This window comes from Rana temporaria, chromosome 5 (genome assembly GCF_905171775.1).
Source record: "Rana temporaria chromosome 5, aRanTem1.1, whole genome shotgun sequence".
Taxonomy (NCBI): Eukaryota; Metazoa; Chordata; class Amphibia; order Anura; family Ranidae; genus Rana; species Rana temporaria.
Genome location: NC_053493.1, coordinates 363,362,753 through 363,389,167, shown reverse-complemented (window position 1 = coordinate 363,389,167; position 26,415 = coordinate 363,362,753). Strand labels below are relative to the sequence as shown.

Sequence of the window (26,415 nt, the reverse complement as noted above, 5' to 3'; positions counted from 1 at the left end):
GCGCAAACCAATAAATATACGCTTTGCGATTTTTATTACCAAAAATATGTAGAAGAATACATATCGGCCTAAACTGAGCAAAAATGACAAAATATTGTGTTTTTTTCTAAATTGGCGCTCTTTTTTTGTTTATATTGCAAAAAATTAAAACCACAGGGATGATCAAATACCACCAAAAGAAAGCTCTATTTGTGCGGAAAAAAAAGGACATCAATTTTGTTTGGGTAGAGCATCGCACGACACAGTGCTGTATCACAAAAAATGGCCTTCTCATTGAGCAACCAATTCTTTCGGGGTTGAAGTGGTTAACCACTTGTCTACAGGGGCAATATTTTTATTTGTTCACAAGCATTAAAACCAGCATTTTTTGCTAGTGATTATTTTAAACTTCCAAACAACTATATTTTTTTTTAGCAGAGATCCTGGAGAATAAAATAGTGTCAGTTGCAATGTTTATTGCAGCACAGTGTTTGTGCAGCTATTTATCAAGTACATATTATTAACATAAAATGCACTAAAAATTATTTTAGTACACACAAATTTTACCCAATTTTCTAATAAAATATAAGAGAAGTAGTTGAGTAAATCGATACCAAACATGTAAAGCCTTTAAAACTGCATGCACTCATGAAACCAAAAAAAAAAGAGAAAACATTGGTACACCAAATTCTCCATAATCGATGCTTTAAAAGACTTTATCAGTTTAGTGTTAACCATGAATGTTGGCCCTAAAATTGTTACTCTTACTCCACTGGTCATGGATATACCTCGCAGGTGTGGCGCAATTCATGTTTGCATACACTTGCGTGCCCTACGCTGTGAATTGCATTGAGGTGTGTAAGGGGGTGCTCTTAATTTTGTGTATTTATTTTATCACAATTTATTTTTTTACCCTTTTTTATTATTATTATTCAACTTTATTGCTATCACAAGCCACCCCTGTGATGGCATTGGGCAGGTGTGACATGTCCTCCTCCTGGAGATATCAGATGTCTATTAGATCCCCAATGTCTGCAATACCCTCCATTTCAGCTAATCAAGCCCACATTATGCTTAGTAGCTACAGTGGCCAGGGAATAACAACTGTGAATCTGAAAGTGATGTAATATATTTTGCTTCCGGGTGTATTAGTCACGGCGGGGGGATGTTCCCTGTTCTCCTCCTGCTCTCAAACCATTGGCAGTGTACTGCAGTCCTAGGCTCTACAGGAGCGGGAGAACTTGGAAACCAGAGTGTGTGCCACCAGCCAGGAGTTTGGTTGTGGGTGCACCTTTGGAACCCCTGAATAAAAGATGGGATGGCTCTAGAGCTACCTGGATCACTGTTACATGAAAGCCAATACCAATTTTATGTCAAGGGGTTAAAGCACTTTATTTTTTCAAAACTTTTTTAGACTTTTCATGCTGCTTCACTTTCACCTTCAGTGACCAGGACAAATTACAAAGAGGGCATCTCGGGCTGTAATAAAGAAAAACTTCTGTCTTATTAACATTTATTATGGGCAGTGCAAACAATTCCAAATCTGTCAAAAACTATAAAAACTATATAAATAATCTGCATCCTTTTCTATGTTTATTTACAAATGCAGACTGATTGCACTGAATATCCATGAAGTTAGTGAAGAATAAGCAATGTTAAGACCACATGTAAGCGATTATTTGGAGTAGAGAACTACAGATGTTAAATTTATATGGATTTATAATAATCTGGGCCAAATTCCTGGACTCATGCATTGTGCAAATACTTTTTTGAAAACACTTTTAGGTACATGTACAGTATTAACTCTATGTACATTTTACTGATATAATACTGTAGTTTACATGCATACTTTCCTAACTTTCTCACTTTGCCCTCAAATTGACTTCTCAAACCACTAGATTTTTGCTTATATGTCAACTTTCCAAACAAAGGTATCTTCCAATTTTTTTCTCGTAGTTTGGATATATTTGCTCGTCTCTAACTGTCACAGAGCACATACACACTTGACAGTTACTTTGTTTTGCATCTAAACATTAATTACATGCCAAGGATTCCCATAGCACCATGGATTATCTAAAGAGGGCTTAGCAGTAGCTGCCTGATTTCAGGTTTGCTTTGTCTGCCTGAAACCCAGATGAAGCCATCAGATACGGGGGCAGATTCATCAAGGGGATACGGCGGCAGATCTCCTGATCCGCCGTCGTATCTCTGAGTCCAGCCGGTCGGATCTATGCGACTGATTCATAAGAATCAGTTCCGCATAGATCTCCCTTAGATCCGACTGGTGTAAGTGACTTACACCAGTCGGATCTTAGGCTGCAATCTACCGCCGGCCGCTAGGTGTCGTCGCAGTTATCTACGTGTCGGATATGCAAATGAGGAGAACCGCCGATTCAAGACCGAACGCCTGCCCGTCACTTTTTTTTTTACGTCGTTTGCGTTCGGCTTTTTCCGGCGGATAGTTACCCCTGCTATATGAGGGGTAGCTAATGTTAAGCATGGCCGTCGTTCCTGCGCCGAGATTCAAATTTTTACGTCGTTTGCGTAAGTCGATCGGGAATACGGATGGCCGGAATTTACGTAGCCGCCGAAAACATTGACGTCCTAGCGACGTCATTTGGAGCATGCGCACTGGCAAATTTCGCCGGCGACGCATGCGCAGTTAAATTGGCGCGGGAACGCGCCTGATTTAAATTGTACACTCCCCCTAGCCGCGGAATTTGAATTCCGCCGGGGGAGTTACGATCCGACGGTGCAATTTTCGAGGTAAGTGCTTGGTGAATCATGCACTAGCCTCGCTAAATTGGACCGGCGGATCGTAAATCAGATAGATTACGCGGATCTAAAGATCCGCTAATCTATCTGAATCTGGCCCACGGTATGAATCACTGCTTTGAATCACTTGTATATTTCAGCTTGAGCTATAGAGTTTTGTAAACAATTGGCTTATTATAGCAGATGGAAAGGAGACATTGTACATTGATCATGTCGTTTCATGACATCATTTTCTGCCCTGTAATCACAGCCTATAGTAGAGTAAAGCTTCACATTTGTCATATGTGTCAGCAGTTCCTGTTTGAGTTGAGGCATGCGGCATGGTACTGTATAGGTTAAAACATGACCTTTGTCGTGTGAGACCTGACATTTCCTGTGAATGAACTTCATATCCTGCAATCCCTGTGTCTCTGATTCTAACACAGCTACACAGTACTGTAATAATGTTCTGAAACACTTATCGTATATCCATCACTGGTGCAGTGGATTTCCTTATGTAATGTATAAAAATCTTTGTGCTGACATCTAGTGATTATTTGGTGTAACTACAACTGGTTATCACTGTATTTCTGAAATGGCATATTCTAGATTACCTGCATGTTGGGGCTAGTTGGTTACGTTCTTAGATTGACCCCTCTCTTCTTCCTCATGCTTCCTCAGTTAGTTACCAGCCTTCATAGTGGCAAACAGGTTAGAAGATCATTGGTTTTTATTTACTAAAGGCAAATCCCCTTTGCACTACAAGTGCAGTCGCTGTAGATTAGAGGGCGACTTGCAAGGAAAATAAAAAACAGCATTTTTGCTTCTACATGATTTGATAATAAAATCAGCAGAGCTTCCCCTGATTTCCAATCTTCCCCTCAGATTTACAGTGACTGCACTTTCAAGTGAGTGGATTTGATTTAGTAAATCAACTATATTGTCTCTTTACACTTTAATTTGACAAATGAACATCCCCTGTAAGCAAAACTACATTGGATTAGGCTGCCGTGTCTTACTGGAGAGTCGAGCTGTCTGTGGAGAGTATTTATTCAGCAGATGACCATACAAAAGGAGGTACTGTATATCAATGCATAAAGCAGTGCATGAAACAGAATAAATTAGGTCTCACACAGATATAAGCAGGCAAAGCATTCTTAGACATTCATTTGTAATGCAACACAGAAGGGATAACGAGGCATGCATTGGATGCTGTGTGACCAGGAACAGGAAGTTGTTTTGTCCCTTTGGCGCATAGAGACAAGGATGCTAAAACAATAAAGGGATCAATCAGCCATGACACTACAAACTGCGGCCACAATATGTGATCCAATTACAAGATAAGGCAAACAAACCAAACGACAGGGTGACTATAGTTACATAAATAGCTAGTTAAAACAATGAAAACCTTTAAATGTGTACAATGCCTTTAAAATGCTAAATTTACTAATTTTATTTATAATAAGTAAAAAAAAAAAAATACAGAGAATGGAACCACTATAGAGTCCCTTTAAATTAGTGCTTTATATAGTTTTTTTTTATATTTTTTTTTGATAGACCTGCTGTAAATATTCTCTCTAAAACAGACCTTTATGAATTTAACGTATGTGCATATATTGCTCATTCATGATCAATAATTATTTTGTCATCTAACCAGCAACGCTATCGTCTTTATTTCTCCCCTCTCCTCTGTGAGTGTTTGCGCCAGAACATTCTCTACAATAAGAATGACATTAAAATGCCATTGAAATGTATCTTTTAAAGTGGCTATAAATGCAATTTTGTTTTCCTAAAATAAAAAATAAGTTATACTTATCTGCTCTGCGCAATGGTATTGCACAGAGCATTGGGCCTGTACTCTCTGCTCCTCCTCTTCTGTGAGTGCCCCCTATAGTAAGTCTGCTGATATGGGGCCACACAAGTGGGCAGGCTCCCAAGCTGGGCTGTGTGCATCTATAGACTGCTAGTTCCTGCTGCAGCCTCTGGGGCAGATCCACAAAGATCTGCCCCGGTGCAACGTATCTGAGATACGCTACGCCACCGTAACTTACTTTTTTTGGTTTGAATCCTGGAAGAATTTGCGCCGTAAGTTACGGCGGCGTAGTGTATCTCTTGCGGCGTAACAGCGCCTAATTCAAATCGGCGAGTAGGGGGGCGTGTTTCATTTAAATGAAGCGCGTCCCCACGCCGAACTAACTGCGCATGCGTCGTCCCTAAATTTCCCGCCGTGCATTGCGCGAAATGACGTCGCAAGGACGTCATTGTTCTGACTTACGTATAAAATTACATCCATCCCGCGATTCACGGACGACTTACGCAAACAAAACAAAAAAATTCAAATTAAATGCGGGAACGACGGCCATACTTAACATGGCAGGTGTAACTATACGCCACAAAACAGCAGCTTTAACTATACGCCGGAAAAAGCCGACTAGAGACGACGTAAAAGAATGCGACGGCCGCTCGTACGTTCGTGGATCGTCGGAAATGGCTAATTTGCATACTCGACGCGGAAAACGACGGGAACTCCACCTAGCGGCCCCCGAAGTATTGCATCTAAGATCCGAAGGCGTACGAAGCCGTACGCCTGTCGGATCTAACCCAGATGCCGTCGTATCTTGGTTTGAGGATTCAAACCAAAGATACAACACAGGAAATTTGAAAGTACGCCGACTCTCTTTGTGGATCTGCCCCTCTGTGTTCTGTGATGAGCAGCACAACGACTGGGACATTTTTTACCTTAATGCATTGAATGCAGTAAAGTAAATAATATCTTGACTTTAGAACCACTTTAATGCAAATCTATTTAGCTATAAAAGCATCAGGAATGTACACTCGGAGTTGAATAAAGATGACCCTGTAGAAAATGGGAAAACAATGCATTGTGATTTCACTGCATAGATTTTATTACTTCGTGTACACTCTGAACCTTTCTTTGAATTGCAGAATTATCATGGGAATTGCTTTCCCAAAGATACATGATATAATAACTATTAGAGCAATAATGCAGTGAGATGAGTGTAAGAGTCCCATAGTGACAAAGCCAAGCCGAGAACTCTGCCATGACTATGTTTATTCAAGTGTTTAAGTTTCCTGAACAGATGTATAACTTCAGGGCTGCTTCCAAGCTTTCCTATAAAATCATCATAAAAACATTCAAATTTAGCGTATTTGGGAATAGCGATTGTAGAAATAACTGAACATGTCTTACTCACTCTAGCTATTGCAACATTATCATGGGAATGACCATGCTGCCATTGCTTTTCAGTCTATGGGTATGGATTCAAAATAATGCCCCACAATAATTTATTGGGGTCCCCAGAAGACAATCATATTCAGCTGATACTTGGGGCCTCAACATTAAAGCAACTATTAGGTTAAACTATGTAAAAAAAAGTGCACCCTGCAATAGAACTGGGTTTACACTCACACGTCCTCCCACCCCTTCCATTGATTTTCACTCCCTCTGGAAAACAATGGCCTTTTCACATCCGCGACACTTCCAGGTGTGTCAGAGGTCTGGTTCTACTCTTCTGTGCTCTGTTGTTCCTTCCGCTGCCCTCTGTGTCACTACAGGAGGAAGGAACCATAGATTATGGCAGTGGAAGCAACCTTCTGACATCCTTGTAAGTTTCAAATGTGAATTTTTTGTTGTTGTGCCGTCTTTATTGCAGCATATTTTTCTGTAAGTTTACAAATGGATATAATTTCTTAAATATTGGTACCAAAATAATTATGTAAAATGGGGTCCAATTCACAGCAAGCCAGTTGGGGAGACACCTGACCAGAAACACTCAGGCCCCGTACACACGTTCCGAGGAACTCGACGGGCAAAACTCATCGTTTTGCTCGTCGAGTTCTGTGTGAAGCCGCCGAGGATCTCGGCGAGCCAACTTTCCTCATTGAACAACGAGGAAATAGGGAACTCGTCGGCTTCCTCGGCCGAAAGTGTACACACGGCCGGGTTTCTCGGCAGAATTCAGCTCCGATCGAGTTTCTGCCTGAATTCTGCCGAGAAACTCGGTCGTGTGTACGGGGCCTCACAGGATATAACAGCAATGTGCTGCAGAGCAGGTCTCGAGTGTGCCGACAGCATCTGTCATGAGGGAAGAATGTGGACTGGCTGGTCCTTGCCCAAATGGGAAGACTTCCAGGAAGGGTGGTGCCTATGTCCCTATCCTTTCCCCGCTCCTCTCGAACCTCTCCCTACTGCTGTTCACTGTCCCTACACTACCAACATGTTAAAGCTAACCAAGCCTGGGAACTAGGGTCTTAAACAGACTCTGCCTTACCCAAGATGGCCATTAGAGTGACATGGGGTGGCAGCTACCAACTGGATAGCTTCCCCAGTGACCCTTGAAACCGTAGAGAAACCATATTCTTCTTGACTTCCTCTCCCTCTTTGATACTGCTTCAGTTGAGTTCCACCTACAATGGAGACAATAGACTACATCTGCCTACACACTGATGGTACTGAATTTTCAAAGCATACCAGGGTTCCTGAATACAAAGACCTACTTGTTTGCTTACTAGCAGCCTGAGAATCACTTATGATCGCTGCAATCAGTAGGAAAAATAAGGTGTGTCCCTCATCAAAAACTTACCAAACATGGACCAAAATTAGGCCGATTCAGCAGGGACCAGCCAAATTTCCATCCATGTATGGCCACTGTGGTTGAACAGAAGTCGATCTACCAATCAACTTCTGTTCAACCACCCTTTTCAGCGCTGTAGACTATTGACTGTAGCACTGATCAGTGTATTCTGACTGCAGGGAAGTCTCTTCTCTGTCAAGATACAAAGACACAGCCGGGAGGTCTCCACCATCCACAGCAAATGTGTGGATGGAGTAATGGGGTCAGTTTTTTCATTTAACTTCCTGGCTGAATGAAAAAAATTGACTAACGTATGTATGAGCAGTTTAAAGTGGTTGTAAACCCTTACAGACCACTTGCCCCTACAGGTAAGCCTAGATCAAGGCTTACCTGTGGGTGCTGGAAATATCTTGTAAACCTACACGGTTCAGGAGATATTTAGAAATCGCCCAAACGGCGATGTTTAACGTGTATGCACCGGTGTATTCGGAGCATGCGCACTCTAGAAAGGGCTCGTTGTGCTGTTTCTAGAGGGGTCATGCCGTGACTGACGGCTCCCACACACATGCGCGGGAGTGATGTGAGTGAGTGAGAAACTTGTATAGCGCAACACATGCGAACTGAATTACCTCTGGGCGCTTACTATCCATTCCCTAAGTAAACTTTCGCCCTCAGAAGAGATGGGTTTTGATCTTTCTTCTGAAGGCCAGGTAGCTCCCCTTTTTTCTTACCATGAACATATGTATTAAATATTGAAAAAAAGAAAAAGAAATATACAAAACTTCCTGCAATGGCAGGAGGTATACACAGAAAAATCACTTTTAATTTATTCCTTTAACTTTCCTACAGCATTTCACCCTTTTATTAAAGAACAGAATTTTACATTATAGATGTTCTTTATACTGAAAGATGGTCTTGTCTCGATAAAATTAGAAAAAATACCTCCACCATTATAAGAACCTTATTTTCTCATCTAGAAGACAAAGCCCGGCCATCACAGCACTTACCTTAAAAGCCAGGATGATACTGATGAAGAATAGAATGATCACAACAAGACATGTGGGATTCACGGACAGAATCTCTTCCTTGTATGGGAAACTGGACGGCTGCAAGAGAGATAGATTGTTGTTATAATGGATTCTATTAGAAAACACAGGATAATAAATTACTGGTGTCATTTCTGCTGGATGGAAAGAGTCTCCAGCTGTGATCCCACTCTGGGCATATGTAACGCTGTGAAGGGCTATTACTGCCTGGCGTTATGTCAGGAAAACAAACACAATTAGGTGACATGACAGATTTAATCTCTTATTCGTATTATTCTTTCTACTCTTATGAGAAAAAAAAAGCTTTCAGAGCACATTGGGACAGCTTGGAGATATGTGGATCTCAAAGAAATGTTGTAACACCCCTGGACTTAAAGGAGTTGTAAAGGATTTTTTTTTTTTTATGAAATTACTGTTTACAGGGTATAGAGACATAGGCCCGGATTCTCAGAGGACTTACGACGGTGTAGCGCCATGTACGCCGTCGTAAGTCAGAATCCGAGATGTCGTATCTATGCGCCTGATTCTTAGAATCAGTTACGCATAGATTTCTATTACATCCGACTGGCGTAAGTCTCTTACGCCGTCGGAGCCTAACTGCATTTTTACGCTGGCCGTTAGGGGCGTGTAAGCTGATTTACGCGTCGAAATATGTAAGTTAGCTAGATATGCAAATTCCCGAACGTACGTGCGGCCGACACAGAAAATATACGCCGTTTACGTTAGGCTTTTCCCGGTGTAATGTTGCCCCTGCTATATGAGGCATAACAGCGGCGTACCAATGTTAAGTATGGCCGTCTTTCCTGCGTCAAAATTTGAAAAAGTTACGTCGTTTGCGTAAGTCGTCCGTGAATGGGGCTGGACGTCATTTACGTTCACGTCAAAACCAATGACGTCCTTGTGGCGTACTTTGGAGCAATGCACACTGGGAAATTCCACGGACGGCGCATGCGCCGTTCGGGAAAAACATCAATCACGTCGGGTCACAGTATATTTACATAAAACACGCCCCCTTAATCCAAATTTGAATTAGGCGGGCTTACGCCGGCCGATTTACACTACGTCGCCGCAACTTACGGAGCAAGTGCTTTGAGAATACAGCACTTGCCCGTCTAAGTTGTGACGGCGTAACGTAAATCGGATACGTTACGCCGCCGCAGAGATACGCCGCTGGACGAGAATCTGGCCCTATATAGGTAACTGATTCCTTTTAAAAATTATTAAAAATAGACAAAAAATCAATCATATAATGTACCTACAGTTTCAGTTTAGTTTTTGCATGCTCTTTCCTGCTCTGTGATTTAAGACTCGGAGCCAATACAGGGCAGTGATGGTTTGTAAAACGAAACTGATTGGTGTTGAGGAGTTTTAGACACACAGTAATCACACCTCCTTGATTAGTGACCACAGAGAGAAAGCTCCCATGACTTTTTTCATCAGGAAACAGACAACCAGGAAGTGTTCAGAACAGAGAAGGATTAGAGCAAAAACGAACAATGAGGACATGAAACCAGTACTGCAGTAAGGTAAAGGAAGCTATTTAGCTATAAAAAATTCCTTTAGTGACCCTTTAATTAAGCAACATGAGGAACATTATCTGATTAGTTGCTCTGACTTTCTAAACTTCGTGCGTCTAGGGAAGAAACTTTTTTTTAAAGTTTTTATCAGAGTAGGTAATGGTTAGCAGTGGCGTAGTATGGGCTGTCAGCGCCCGGGGCAGGGCAAGAGATTTGCGCCCCCTAACCCACGGATTTATTAGTACTCTCTGAGTCCCTTCCACTAGTACAATAGTACTGACCAACCTGACTCCTACACTGACCTACCTGATCACTATACTAACCTACCTGATTCCTACACTGACCACTAAACTGACGTATCTGATTACTATACTGGTCACCACACTGACCACACTGACCTACCTGATTCCTATACTGACCACTACACTGACCTACCTGATTCCCATACTGATCACTACACTGACCTACCTGATTCCTATCCTGACCTGAACTTCTCCTTCCCCCCAGTCTCTGCACGGTCACAATCCCTGGGATCATCATGGATGGTCCTCAGTGTGGTCTTCAGTGTACATTTACTCACTGCTGTGTCAGTGTCACTGCTGGAGCCTAAGCCGGGACTATACTGCAACTTTTTTCTAATAGTGAAGCGGAAGAGCTCACAGTCTCCTAGACAGCACAGCGGAGAAGAGCTGCAGGTAACCTGCCGCTGGGCCCCTCTAAATTTTTGCTCCCAGGGCAACTTCCCCCCTGCCCCCCCCCACGCTACGCCACTGATGGTTAGCAACCCTGTCAAGATTTTACCATTACCATTAACATGCGAATGCGATATTTATTGCGCAATTTCGAGAAATGCTGTAGGAGCACTCTGATTGGCTCAGAATATTCGTGATATTTTACAATACAAAATAATTGCGAATATTCGGCAAATGCGGAAGGAGCACTCTGATTGGCTCAGAATATTCTTGATATTTTACAATACAAAATAATTGCGAATATTCGGCAAATGCAGAAGGAGCACTCTGATTGGCTCAGAATATTCTTGATATTTTACAATACAAAATAATTGCGAATATTCGGCAAATGCGGAAGGAGCACTCTGATTGGCTCAGAATATTCTTGATATTTTACAATAGAAAATAAAAAGTGTTTTGCATTGGTGGTGATTCTTTACTCTATCCATCTGTCACAGCCATTTGTCAATCAAACACCTTGAAGATTGAACACGTTCATGCTGCATGCTTTGGACTTTTTTTCACTTCACATATCAAAGACATTTTTATGAAAGATTATTTTTCTATTATTGGGACTATATTTCTTTATATATTTGTTTCACTGTGTATTTCACAAGTTATTTGCGCTTGCTTATTTTATAATTTGCCCACATGTCTTGTCACTAGACATATTTTTTATTCTTGTAGAGCGACTCCATTTTCTGTCTTGTATTAATTTATGTTGTATAACATTTTTGAGTTGCTGCTGTATTCTCCCCTTTTTTAAGGTATGCGCAATTTTTTCCTTCTTACAAAAAATAATAATATCAAACATACAAATATTCATAACATACACATACACAAAGCCCCCCCCTTTTGCATCAGAGACAATCAGAGTTCTCCTACCACAGTTATCGAAAATTCGCAATCATTTTCGCATTCGCAATAGCGAAAAATCGCAATTTTTTTTTTTTCAATTTGGCAACATAAAAGGATCGCCTCAGCTTAGCTACTCGGCCCAGGGTCTCTAATCATACCAGCAATGCTTTTAGACGTCGATAGGATGTGATCTGTTTTAAAAATCAAATTGAAAAAATGCGAATATTCGGAATTGCGAATATTCACCGCGAAATTCGAAATATAGCGCGATTTCTCGAATATGCTATATTCGAGTCGAATATTCGCAATGCGAATATTCGTGAGCAACACTAGTCCTTAATGGGGAGATTCACTCTCTCTATTTGTCCATTGTCACCAGGTATGAAAGTAGAGGATAATCCAGAATTTTGAGCTCACAACAGAACAAAAATAGATGAAAAGTCTTCCAATGAGGACACGTTGTGGTGAAACCAAGAGTAGAGTTCCCCCACTATATATGTCTACGTGAAGTAAAGAGTAAAGAGATGGCTGGAAAAAAAAACCTGATGGATTTTTATCTTTTCCAACGAAACCAACATTTTGGGCTTTAGTTACACTTAAATTATCTGATCTGAGGGAGACCCTCAAACATCCAGGAACATCTGGCAGTTCAGGAAGAATGGAGATGATTGTGCCAGCAGGCTGGTCCTTGGGTGCCTGTGCTGCCATCTCCTGCTATCTTTGGGTTGGGGGACTCTCCGGTGTAAAACCAGAAGTAGCCATTTTCCTGGCTGAACAGCTCTAGGCTGATTCTGGAGTTTTCTTGCCAGGATCAAAGAGCCTCTTCCATATTCAAAACTAGAATAGTGACAATAGAAAATTTTGATCTGAGCAAAGAAGTTTTTGAAAATGTAAATGAGTTCTAATGATAGGCCAAAGCCCCCAAAATGGGTGCTTCCACCAATAAGATATAAGAGTTATTAACTGCTACCGAATACCTTATTGCTCTTGGGGTTCCTAAAAGTAAACCATTAATAAAAGAAATCTGAGGTTGCCCATTGCCGACCTCTTTCTGAAAATGTTAGTTGATTTGCTGCACTGCTGATCTTATTTTTATACTTTTTTATACTTTTATTGCCTGGACTTCTGTTTTTACAAGTGATAGTGCTGAGCAGGGAGGAAAGGGCCAGATCCACAAAGAGCCGGCGTAACGTAAAATTTCCCATTTAAGTTACACTGCCTTAAAATTTCTACCTAAGTGCCCGATCCACAAAGCACTTACCTAGAAATTTTCGGCTGTGTAACTTAAATTCCGCCGGCGCAAGGCGTTCCTCTTCAAATGGGGGCGATTCCCATTTAAATTAGGCGCGCTCCCGCGCCGGCCGTACTGCGCATGCTCGTGACGTCATTTTCCGGACGTGCATAGCGCGAAATTACGTTACGCCGAGCTTTGTGGGTCGCGTAGGGTCAATAAAGTTGCGTCGAAAAAAAAAAAAAGATACGGCAAAAAAAAAAAAATTGAAAACAAAAAAAAAAACGCGTCGCTGGACAGAAGGGTCTACTTTTACAAGGTGTAAACAGTTTACACTTTGTAAAAGCAGCCCTAATTTTACACATGCAACTTAATACTTACGGAGAAAAAACTAAGCGTAAAAGCTTCGTGGATCTCCGTAAGTGCTAATTTGCATACCCGAAGCGGCATTTCGACGCGAAATGCCCCCAGCGCCGGATGCGGTACTGCATCCTAAAATCCGGTAGTGTAAGTCACTTACACATGCCGGATCTTCTGTCTATCTCTTGGAAACTGATTCTGTAGATCAGTTCCAAAGATAGAAACAGGGATACGACGGCGTATCAGTAGATACGCCGGCGTATCCCTTTTGAGGATCTGGCCCAAAGAGCCTGATTCAGAGGTGGTGGAACTGAGTTCCACTAGTTCCAGCTGAAAAAAAGCACTGCCTAATCCAATAGTGCAAATGACACATGGCTGTTTTAGTATCTCAGCAGATAGGTACAATGTCCATGTGCTACAAAACACTTTTTCTAGAAATGGACTTTGTTAAAAATGGTATTAAAAAACAAAACCAAAATGTAATATTTTGCAGCTTAGCAATCAGTAGATGTTGTCGCTGAAATGGTTTTCTTGGTTTTAGGCTTTTCCCCTCTATTTTCACCTGTGATCTAGGCATTAACACACCTCCATTCTGGATGAAGGAGCACATTGGAGCACCTTTGGACAGCAGCATTGTCAGTCGGGTGGGGGGGGGGGGGGGAGTGTTAGATGGACTAGCAAATTTAAAGTGATATTAAACCTTTGTTTTTTCTTAAGCTAAAATAACAAATTAACAAACATTATACTTATCTGCTCTGTGTAATGGTTTTGCACAGAGCAGCGTCGAGTCTTCTTTTCTGGGGTCCGCCACCGTCACTCCAGGCCCCTCCTCTTCAGCAAGTGTCCTTATTGTAATGGATGCCAAAGAGACTGTGACAGACAATATGTGGAACACAGAAGACATATTTCTTTACAATAGAAGCAGACTAGGCGGTTCACAGAGCGGATGACTCCCCCCCGTCACAGCATTTGTTTGATAGCAGCAGGAGCCAATGGCTGCAGCTACTATCAATCTGCCCAATGAGGAGGGAGACAGTAGTGAGAGCATGAGGGGGGGGGGGGGGGATTATTTCCGGCATTTAGATTAATGCACTAAGGTAAAAAATATTGAGTGCTTTAGAACCACTTTAAATACACTAACAAATGGTAGCCAAACTCCAGCTAATAATTTATACACAGTTACAGCAAACAGTTTTTTTCCTTCTGGGATAAAGATTTTACAAAAATAAATAAAGACTGATCTTTGCAAGAATCCCTGCTAGTGTTAAATGGTTTGTTTCATCTCTGTAACTGATACGTTCTGCTGGAGAGCTTGTTCTTTTGAAAAGCAACAGACTACTGGCTGTTAAGAAAAGAAAAGAAAGCCAAATCAGAAAATGAATGTGGCCATCACATCTATGAATTGGCAAGCTGTAATATAATAAATGTTTTCTCTTGGGTTTAATACTGCTTTAATTTGTAATGAAAATCCCAGTGCAGAATACAGTGTTGTGATAACTACAACGTGGGAGTGATTTGATTGTGTACCGCACTCCCACAGGAAATGATGTCATCCCACTGGCCTACGGTCAAGGCAAACCAAGCCAAACAGAGACTGAATGAAATGTTTCATACACATCTCAGTTTTCGAACAGACATGCTCTATGATATCATTCAGCAATTAAAGTCTACAATTGCTTAAATGGCAAAAAACATGCCAAGTACAGAAATTATAACAATATAACTGACAACAGGAAAACACAAAACTGCTTATTATCTCGATTTATTATTTTTCTTGCTACATGACTGCATGGCTGCTGGCTTTTCGTCAACTTTCTGATATTTGATCATGAAAAAATTACTTTAAAAGGAAAACAGTAAATAGATATTTTGAGTTATTATAAGGTTTAGCAGAAATAAATCTTTTACAATTTACATGCTACATATGGCAATTATATTTTTATACAGACTTGTTGCTTGCCTCTCAAGCGGTTATCTGAATATCAGATAGTAGAATCTGCTAATTGGCTAAACATCTGCTTACTGCTTATAAACAGTACACATACACAGAGAATGCATTGTTTATAAGCATATCCAGCTTACCTATAGATCTGATATAAATTAATCAGAAAATTAAAAACACTGTGTTTAAGCTACTGAGCTCCGTTGACATTGGGTTATATCTTAACAGGTGGTAATGAGAAACAGAAAAACACATGAAATGAGCCAACAGCTCCAGCCATTGATTGCCTGTGAAGATCTAAAATATTAAAGCGGATCTTTACCTATAACAGTTTGATAACAATTAGGGTTTGATTTACTAAAATCTGGAGTGTGCAAAATCTATTGCAGCTATGCATAGTAGTTAATCGGCTACAACTTGTTCAATTAAGTGATATTAAAGCTTCGCATTTTTTTCTTTAATTAACAATACAATGAAAGGTTTGACTAGAGGTCAGGGCAGACCTGCAAGGGAAGCTGAAATAAAAATAAATAAATACAGAAGGTACATTTGTGACCCCCTGATCCAAACTCTTCAGTGCTTTCTAGTGCCGGCCATAGATGGTGAGATTTTCTTTCCTGCAAACATGGCTTGCATGAAAAGCCTCGGCCGGTACTTGTGGTCTATTGCCAGCTTAAGGACTGACCTGGCAAAAGACTGCTGATCAGGAATTCTGACTTTAATCTGCATGCTTGTTCCAGGTCAGTGACACAGAAAGTACTGAATCCAGAGACAGCCAGGCAACTAGTTTTTTTTAGAATGAGATCAGTAACTGTAGGCTTTGTATTTTTCTCAGTACAAAAGTTTTTGTGTATGTATAGCCAAAATGTTTTTATTTTTTTGGTATAAAGTAGGAAAGGATTAAAACATTGGTTCTTTTTTTTTTTATTTCTATGTGTGTCCCTCTGGTAAAATTTCTCTTAACTTCCTGCCCCAGAGACACAAGAGGAAGTGAGAGGAAATCTCTACAAAGTGGGGAGAATTCCATTCTTAGACACTAGAACACGTGTCCCCATTTTAAGACTTCCCCACTCAGTGAGGACTCATGACAACAAAAAAAGTTGACTATTCATACTCCTTAAGTTCTTTTAATGCCTGAAAATGGTGGCACTAAATGATAACCCACACATTCTATAAATGTGATTAAAAAAACAAAAAAAATAAATTCTTTAGATATAAAAAGCATGGCCTCACTATGGTTGTACAACATGCAAAATCAATAGTCAAGAGAGTCTTAAAACCTTGTCAGGTTTTTTTTTTACATATTTTCGGGGACATGTCCCTTCACTCCCTGTCCTATAGCCACAATAGAAAATCCCTCCAAAATAAAGAAATCACCAGGGTCAGCAGACCTACAGTATAGTCCCCATTGGAAGTTTTTCCCTCTTTTCCTGTTCTGGTGACAGCTCAAAATCTGGTTATTTCTATTACTTTCGCTCTTTAAGAAAACACTAAATAGTACAAATAGAGAGGGTGAATCTCCCTAACAGGGGCACAGACAGCAATAAAAATATGATAAGTGCACCAATCCCTCTCCACTTTATCCAAAACTACAAAAACAAAACAAAAAAAAAACTGTCTTTACGTATACAACATTAAATAATAGAAGTCCATATGACAAACAGTTCAGAACTCTACGATACTGCTAAATTAATTCCTACCCATACCACAGACGACGTGTTACCAAGAAGGCCACATAATAGCTGAAGCAATGCTAGTGATTTAATGTAGAAGGTATTTCTCAAAAATAATTCCCACAAATTAAAGTTGATGGGCCAAGCTGAAACCCACAAGCTCAAAGAACTTGGAAACCAGAGAACTACATGTCTACAACAGAAAGAGAAGAAACATTGCAATTGATTGAAAATCATTATGGTGAAGAAAATGATGTGCCCATGTATTATTTCTGGTTTAAAAAGAATACTAGTTCTGACCAAGCAGTTGGATAATACCAACCTGTGGGCGGGGCCTACTTGCCCTGCACTTGGAGATACCTCTTCACACGGAATGATGGCGTTTAGTCGGCTTATAGATGAGCCATACATGATGTGCAGTAGAACATGTACAAAGTCCCTCTGTAAAGTGCTTCCCAGGTCAGTGCACACATTTCTCTTGCTATATACTACATTTTGGAGGTATACTGCCAAGCCCATGCCCTCTCAACTAGTCCAGCTTACCCCTGCCACCTCAATCCCAAGTAACAGAATTGCATCCCACTGTTCACTAGCACGGACCTAATGCGTGCACCTGTTAACTCCTTCTTTCCTGTACTACACGGCCAGGCGCAGAAGGTCTCTGTATTGTGGGATTGATCCCGGTTGCTTTGGGAAGCTGACCACTAGGGGGGTAGCCAGATCAATGACCACCTCGCTACAAGAGGACTTGCCACCTATACCAGGCTTTCACGACTGGCTGCAATGTACCTTACGCTAGTTCTGGTTACCCATAGCAAATGCTTTCCTCCTCTGACTAGTCTTTGCCGAGTTAACCTTCCATAGTGGCTTACTTCCTTTCCATCATGTGCTTTACTGACCCTGTTCTCTCATACACCAGAAATCATTATGCACCCCTTTGAATGACTTCAGACCAGGCTTTAAATAGTTGATGCAACTTTACTTGAACATTTGTGAGAAAGTCCAACAGGTGCATTTCCAGTGCAACATGTCCCTCTCTAACTAAACTAGACTGTCCAGGCATACCTCAATAAGAAGGTAGTCCATTGCCGGCATTCCCCCAAGGCTTGGTAATTCTCCGGACTCCTGGTGACTTCTAATGGACTGCTGGGCACAACGTTGCATAGGCATCACATCATCTCCTAGAGCGGGCCGACCGACCAACGTGACTCCCGAAAACCCGCATTTCCCCCTATATTTTTGGTACAGAGCGGAAAGGCAGGGCCCAAAAACCTGGGAACTGAGGTGCAAAATGTTAACCCCTTCCCCAGCCTGGACCAGCCAACTACCTAACTAACACACTGTAGGCAGCCTGCCTACAAGCCGATTTTTGACAGCTGTGTGTTTTTTTTGTGGTTTTTACTTTGTTTTGTAGAACTCGGATAGGGGTTTTGAAAAGCCTTGGGATAACCAGAACTAACAAACTTGAAGGAGGACACTATCTAGCAAATGGTTAACCATACCTCCCAACATGTGGGATGGTAACGAGGGACACCTACTAGCAAATGTATGTAGGCATAGGACATGCCCCCTGCCAGGGGCCTTAAAGGAGACTTTACTGGGAAAAAAAAGAATAATTAAATCCACAAGGGCTTTTTTTTACCACTTTTTACAACTACTATTCCTTTATATTGGCTTTTAAAATTTACAAATGCAGCAATTTAGAATTTGGATGAAAGGTTTAGCACCGGGAAAAACTTTTTGAAAGATAAAACGTGCATTTTATATACATCTATATATACATCTATACAGATTAGACCAAAATGAGCGACAATTGAGGAGGAAAGAGGGACAGCGGGACATTGCTCCAAATCAGGGACAGTCCTTCGAAATCATGGACAGTTGGGAGCTATGGGTTAACTCTAGTAGAAAAAGGTCTTCTATGAAGGAAATAGCAAACAATTCAGCACAGGGGGCTCCCACCATGGGTATAACCCTGGAACAGTGCCTCTAGCAAAAAGGACACACTAGCAACAGTCCCTCTTCCCAGATTTTCTTTCAGGCCTACTCACTGTGTCACTGGCTATCTGGATGCCTCCTTCCAGTTTCAGCTGACACTACACCATGAGCCTCCTGATAAGATCCTGTTTGGATGTTGCCTGGTTGAACCTGCGACTTGGGAGTGATCCTTCAGCTTCGTGGTGAGCCAGAATTATCCAGACTTTTTTGGCAGCTTCTCAGAGCCCTGGAAGGTCTAATAGTATTTCAAGGCTGGGTCACTCTCCAGCAAGAAAAAGACCCTGCTACTCTCTGGTCAGTACCCTTTATACTCCTCTCAGCCCCCTGTTGGTCACTCTCCTGACTAGGGATTGGCTGAGGCTCTATACAGGGCCAGCTGAGGCCCTACTCTCTCCTACCACTATGTTCCAGTGCTTTCTGGAAAGATAGGGGGGAGACAGGCAAGCCTGCAGCTGCAGAGCCCAGAATAGACCAAAATTCAGCTACAGCAGAGGCCAAAAATAACTAAATGTACCTACAACCTACCTATACTAGCAAACAACTAGGAGAGTAGCACTAAAGAAGAACTATAGACAAAACCTTTTTGTCAGTCTGGATAGAGGAAGGCTAAGTTTAAAATTGTGTGCATTGCAGCGCCCAGTGTGGTTCACATGGTTGTGTTAGCATCCTATGGTGTCAAAATTGACCAGACGTGTCTGGGTTTGACACTCCTAAAACATTTCCATTGATGTCAATCTAAATGCACAAACACAGTGCAAACACATCACAAATGCCCCTATGGCATTTACAGTGCGTTTGAGATGAATTAAGAAAGTGTTACTAGCCAAGATGATAATACAAATATCCATACAGTAAAAAAAAAAACAGAATGTAATGAACTGCAAATGCATAAAAAATGTGCCGTTAGATTTCACTGCGGCTTCCGGGCAGAGAATCCCGCGGGAGTGGGCATTCCTATTGACATGCCAATTGATTGACATGCTAAACGACGGAGCATACAGCGCGTCACGACTTCCCGAAAGAAGCTCGGGTCGGCTCGGCTCTATTGGGCGCCGGTGCCGGTGCGCCGAATAGAGCCGAGCCGAGCCGACCCGAGCTTCTTTCGGGAAGTCGTGACGCGCTGTGTGCGCCGTCGTTTAGCATGTCAATCAATTGGCATGTCAATAGGAACGCCCACTCCCGCGGGATTCCCTACCGGGAAGCCGCGGTGAATTCTAACGATAAACGCTATCTACGGCGAAAAAAAAAAAACGGTCAGTGTAATTTTATTTGCAGAACTGGACTGGATGTAGTGTTAGAAATTTTTTATAGGGCGAACCCCCGCTTTAAGATATTGGGTGCATTAATGGGTGCTCAAATTTCTTTGCGTTTCCAAATGAGACCTAGGGGAGAGTACACAATGGGACTTCCATCAGAAGGAATTTTACAACGTAGTTTAATCAATGTCAGTATTTTGGTAGGGCACAGCCCGCCTTTCTCTTTCTCTCCCACTGAAATGTTGAGATTGATTAAATCGTGTTGGAAAATTCCATTGAGTGCATTTATTGCCTACTACATATTCTATGAACTTTTTCTCATGGATTGCACCCAGGTCAATATCAATGCATCTCACAATTGTGCTTCTGGAAGAATGGTCAAACATTCCCATATACACACTCCTAAACCTTGTGGACAGCCTTCCCAGAAGAGTTGAACCTGTTATAGCTGCAAAGGGTGGACCAACTCAATATTGAATGACAATAGCGCGGTCATACAACGTTGTACCCAAATTACATTTTTATCATTTTTTTTCATACAAATAGAGCTGTCTTTTGGTGGTATTTAATCACTACTGGGGTTTTTATTTTTTGCTAAACAAACAAAAAAAGATGGAAAATTGATGGGCACTGGTAGGTGACACTGATGGGCACTGGTAGGTAACACTGATGAGCACTGGTAGTGGCCACTGATGGGTGGCACTGGTAGGTGACACTGATTGGTGACACTGATAGGTGGCACTGTGGGCTCTGATGGGTGGCACTGTGGGCACTGATGGGTGGCACTGTGGGCAGAACTGTAGGCACTGGTAGGCAGCACTGTTATGCACTGGGAGGTGGCACAGATGAGCAGGTGGCTGCTCTCCTTCATCGGGACTGATGTCCCTCTGACAGCCGCCGGTGATTGGCAATTTTTTTTCTCCTCACGTTATCAGTGTAAGGAAAAAAAATTGCCAGTTACAGGCTCTGTTTACAACTCACATGATCATCTGTCATTGGCTGACAGCTGATCACGTGGTAAGGGGTCGGGATTGACTCGCTGATTGCAGATCGCACATGGACTACATCAATAGATATTTACCATGGCGTAAACCTGATCTTCCCCATCCAGGAGAAAGGAGGGGCAAATCTACTTCCCCTGCTGGAGTGAGCATCATGCCAGCTTTATAGGACAAATTTTCTTCTACATCACACTGCGCAACACCTGTCAGCTTAGGCTGCATTCACACCTCGGCGACAAGTAACGCCGCGTAACTTGTCGCCGAGGTGTGAACTTTTCGTGTAACTTTTTTTTTTAACAAATCTTTCCCATTGCTTTCTATGGCCGAACGCCAATGCCGCCTGAAAAAAAGGGTCCGGGACTTGTTTTCAGGCGGCAGGCGTACGGCGTCTATGAGATGTGAACCATCTCATAGACAGCAATGGGAATTCTCCCCTCCAGCGGCACGATCGTCCGGCGTCGGGCGTTTTGTCGCCAAGATGTGAATGGAGCCTTAAGTACGATGTAGTACATGCAATGGAGAAAACCAACAAAACAAAAGTGAACAGATGAAGAGAATGGAAAGAAGAAGTAGAAAAACAGGTGAAGAAAAGAAAAGAGGAAATTAAGTGCACCCTCTACTGCCAGAACATAGGTTTTGCTCCCTCTCAAGAAGAATCCAGAAGATATTTTATCCAGGGATCCCAGATTTTCTCAAAGAAGGCCAATCTGTCATGAAGAATCGCAGACAAACGTAAATTTATCATGAACAATGTCAACTTGGCCTTCAAGCGATCAAATGCATTATGTGGTATTTTTCTGAAAGAACTCATTAACAAAATACTGCATTATAGCCACTAGATGGAGCTGACAATCATAGGAAATAATCATGTTACAAACAATATGGTATATACAGTATGCCTAAGTTATCGGCACAGTGAATGTTTCATACATGGAACCCTAAGTGTATATGGGCAGCTTAAGACACTTCCCCTGGCATTAACAGGGCACTACAGCCTGAAAATCCCTACACAGCTTTCACTGTGTGCTTGACTACAAATCAAAGAACGTGCAATGTGTGGATCGGTTTTTATTAAGTCTATAGTGTTTCCTCTGTGACTCTGCAAGCTAAGCAGTAATATTCCCCCTCCAATTATGTTATTAGAGTGCGGAATGGTGCCAGCACTTGTGTAGAGGGACAGCCAAGACTATCCAGTTGCTTCACCAGCATAAACCGTCTAATGAAACCATTACTTCATATTGGCCAACAAAGTGCAAGCTGCAGATGCTCTTTCTAAGATTTTGGAGGACAATTCATTAGCAAAGTGGGAATGGGATCAGACACAGACAGCTGGTGAGACAAACAAAATCATATTCATCTAGAATTTCTAAACTTCTCAGAGGCACATAAAAAACACCCAGTTCAATGTCTGCAAGAGGAAAAAACTGGCAATGTTTTTTTTATAGTGTAAAGGGGTCCAAATAAATATCTCATTCTGCCAAAGTACAGTATGTCTGAGACACACCCTGGAACTCCCTGTGTAGTCATGTGACCCAATTATGTCACTGCGCTATAAATTGTAGCAATAATGGGACACTTAAGTCAAAAATAAAAAATGAACTAAGCCTAAGTTTCGCTTTTTTTTTTTTAGCACAAGGAATGGTAGCTACATTTAATGTGAAAAATATACTACAGCGCTAATTAAATAATCAATTCCACGTGCACCTAAATAAAAAAACAAATAATATAGCTGCTATCTTGAGTGATACCGAATCCAAACAGTGAAACATATAAAATATAGATGCGCTAATATTAACTTAAAAGGTGATAAAACGTACAAAGAAAACTAATCAGGGAGAACACTCCATAAACTGTGAATTACTAATATGTCCTTAAATAGTGCACAGTGATTAGCAGGATTCCATGCAGGGAAAAAATCACTCTCTTCAATCTGAATGCTAATCCAGCCCTCCACCGCTGTGATCAGATGATACAGGCAGAATCCCCGCTTTCAGTAAAGCATGAAAACGCCACTCAGTATGCTGTTTCCTCAGCTCGATCCGATGCACTCGGATTCGATCGCAGGCTCCTCCCTACGCTCCTCACAGGCAGGCTCCTCCCTACGCTCCTCACAGGCACGCGACTTACTCATGGGTTCCTCCATTTAATGTGGTGCTCCCTGTGCTGGCTCTCTTCTGTCCCCCATACCCCCCCTAGCGATAATGCGTCAGTGCCGTGGGCCTAAAACAGCCGCTGGATCTCTCATAGGCACTCATTAAACTGCCCGCCATTTATGCCATGCCCCCTTCCATTTATAGAAGCTTTACTATAGCTTCTGTCAATAAATAATTCTCTATAAAGAGAAGGAGAAGGTGGACCTTTCAACCATACGCCGTCCTCCATTCATAGAGAGATTATCAATGATGGAAGCTATGATACAGCTTCTATGAATGGGGGGGACCAGAAGGACGGGAAAAGCTGCCACAATTTAAGAGTGCCTATGACAGGCTCAGAGGCTGCATTAAGCCCCACATCACCAGCAGAGAACCCCCAAAGGACAGATGATTCAAGACGGCATTCATATACAAAGGATGCCCATGGGACTTTAGGAAAGCTACGCCAAAAAACAAAACAACTAAAGTATTTAAAAGTCCAAATTTTTTCTTGACGCGTTTCATGACGCAACATTCACTTCTTCAGGAGATAATATTCATAAGGATATCTAGAGGGAAACCATGTCATTAATATAATATAGTCAACAGCATGCATTCAAACGAGAATATATGCAAGGATATATCTCCTGAAGAATTGAACTTCATGAAACGAGTCAAGAGCTAGGATATTACCTGTTTATCCTTATATGTAAATATGTTGTTACATCAGATCTTCTGTATACAAAGTGTACATCAAGTAATTATATCTGGATATACTTTTTAATTTTTTTTTGCAGTTTTTAGTATTAAATGTGAATATAAAATTTTACTTTTTAATACTGTAGTACTGTATTTTCCGGCGTATAAGACGACCTTTTGCATCTAAAATAATGCCCCAAAAGTCGGGGGTCGTCTTATACGCCGGGTACCTGTGTGTCAGACGGCGGCCATCCATTATTCAAAAGCCGCGCCTCCTCCTCAGACTGTTCCGTGATAGGCGAAACACAAATTTTCCCAGCAGAGCCTCTGTTCAGTGTTCCACCTATCACGGATGCTTTCTCATCATCAGCCTCGGCCTCGGACGAGAGGACATCCGTGATAGGTGGAACACTGAACAGAGGCTCTGCTGGGAAAATTAGTGTTCCGCCTATCACGGAACAGCCTGAGCAGGAGGCGTGGCTTTTGAATAATGGATGGCCGCCGTCTGACATACTCTGCAAACAGGAGAAGGTAGGGAGATCGTCGAGGCAGGGAATGGAATGGTACAGTGAGGTCGGCAATGGCACAGTGAGGCATGTAATAATTTCACAGTGAGGCATGTAATTTCACACGATCGGATATTCCGACAACAATTGTCCGATGGCCGTGTTTTGTGGGATAACCCGACCGTCTGTATGCTCCATTGGACAATTGTTGTCGGAATTTCCGACAACAAATGTTGGGTGTTCATGCTCTCATATTGTCCGACAACAAATGTGTTCTGTCGGATTATCCGATTATGTGTACACAAATCTGTTGGACTAAAATCCAAAGTACAAACACGCATGCTCTGAACCAATGCTAAACATCAGTCAACAATAGCAGAAGTTGCCCAAGGGGTGTTGGTAAAGAGCTGAAAAAAACACATAGTTTTGTGAATGTTGGCTGAAAAAGTTCTGCCGTCTGTATGCAGAACAAGTTCACGGCCAAAGCCCCTCGGACAAAAATCCACGGAAGTCTGATCGTGTGTATGAGGCTTTAAATATACTCAGGACACATCCTTTCTTCTGAATATCATGTTTAACTTGGTAAACCAGCTAAAGCCCTATATTCGCTATTGTTTCTGAATGCCCATTAATCGGAATCCTAAATGGTAAAAATGTAGGGTAGGTGTTCCATGGTTTAGATGCCACCCTCTCTGGCCTCTCTTACACATGTGGTTGTTTTGGATATTTATAGAACTTTGATTGAGGTAAACAGTTTGCATAGTTGCTGTGGCTTTCTAGACAAAATTAGCAGTTTGCTGACTTACTTTACTTTGTTGATTGGAGTTGTTGATTTTACAATCGGTCAAATGACTCCTGCTGAAAGGCGCTGTGTTCTGTCATTCTCTTATAGCCATATATGTCTATAAGTTCCTTCATCGTATGACTAATACCTAGGTACTTGTTCCATGTTGGTACCAAAGGGTGGAACAATTCAAGGACCTGTTTTTGACGTACTTGTAGAATTTTGACTGATTTAACGTTTTATATTTTTATATATATTTATTGCTTTACTAAACTTCAGAAACCAATCCTTAAACTTGTTCCTTTAGTTGCAAATTTTGAACCATGTATGGCCACTTAGTTGGTCATAACTGAAAAACTGAGACATTTCTATATCCAAAACATTTTTTTAAAATATATTCTGAAACGATGAAAGCATACATTATTAATTATCCTAGTCAGTTTGGTGTAATTTTTATTGTATGGGGGCACTATACCGACCACCAAATTAGGAGAGCACTAAATTGGGCTGCAATGTAATGTGGCACTAGACCACCAATGTAAGGGGACACTTCACCACAGAAACAGCAATGTAATGGGGTGATTCTCCAATTATCACCAATGTAAGGGGACACTTCACCACAGAAACAGCAATGTAATGGGGTGATTCTCCAATTATCACCAATGTAAGGGTACATTTCTTCACTGACTCCCATTGTAAGGCCTCGTACACACGACCGAACATGTTCAGCAGACATGTTCGGTTGTCTGTACGGCCGACCGGACAAATGTCCGGCGGATCGGACAGGTTTCCAGCGGACAAATGTTTCTTAGCATGCTAAGAAACATGTCCGCTGGAACCATGTCCGTCGGACATGTTCGGTCGTCTGTACAGACTCACCGGACATGTCCGATCGGCCACCATCCCTCGCATGCGTCAAAGTGATTTGACGCATGCGTGGAAGCATTGACCATCCAGGGTCGCGCACGTCGCCGCGTCATCGTCGCGGCGACGGCGCGGCCACGTCACTGCGCTGTCTGTCTGCGCACATTTCGGTTTGATGGTGTGTACAACCATCAGACCGAAATCTCCGAGCAAACATGTCCGCTGAAAATGGTCCGGCGGACCGGTTTCAGCGGACAGTCCGCTCGTCTGTACGGGGGCCTAAGGGTGAACTTCTCCCTTTACTACCATCATAATGGGGCAAGTCTCCACTGATCACAAATATAAGGGTATACTTGTCCACTGACCACCAGTGTAAAGCCCTGTACACACGATCTGTCCATCCGATGAAAACGGTTTGATGGACCGTTTTCATCGGTTAACCGATGAAGCTGACTGATGGTCAGTCGTGCCTACACACCATCCATTAAA

General features: G+C 41.9%; 1 protein-coding gene across 1 annotated transcript in view; it reads right to left on the bottom strand.

Moving 5' to 3' along the window:
• The window catches only part of LAPTM4B (lysosomal protein transmembrane 4 beta), a 163,058-nt gene that overhangs the window by 23,456 nt on the left and 113,187 nt on the right, over nucleotides 1-26,415 (bottom strand). Inside the window, exon 5 of the mRNA XM_040354753.1 lies at nucleotides 8,336-8,434. Within this exon, the coding sequence (XP_040210687.1) occupies nucleotides 8,336-8,434 (99 nt within the window). The remainder of the gene's footprint in view (nucleotides 1-8,335; nucleotides 8,435-26,415) is intronic.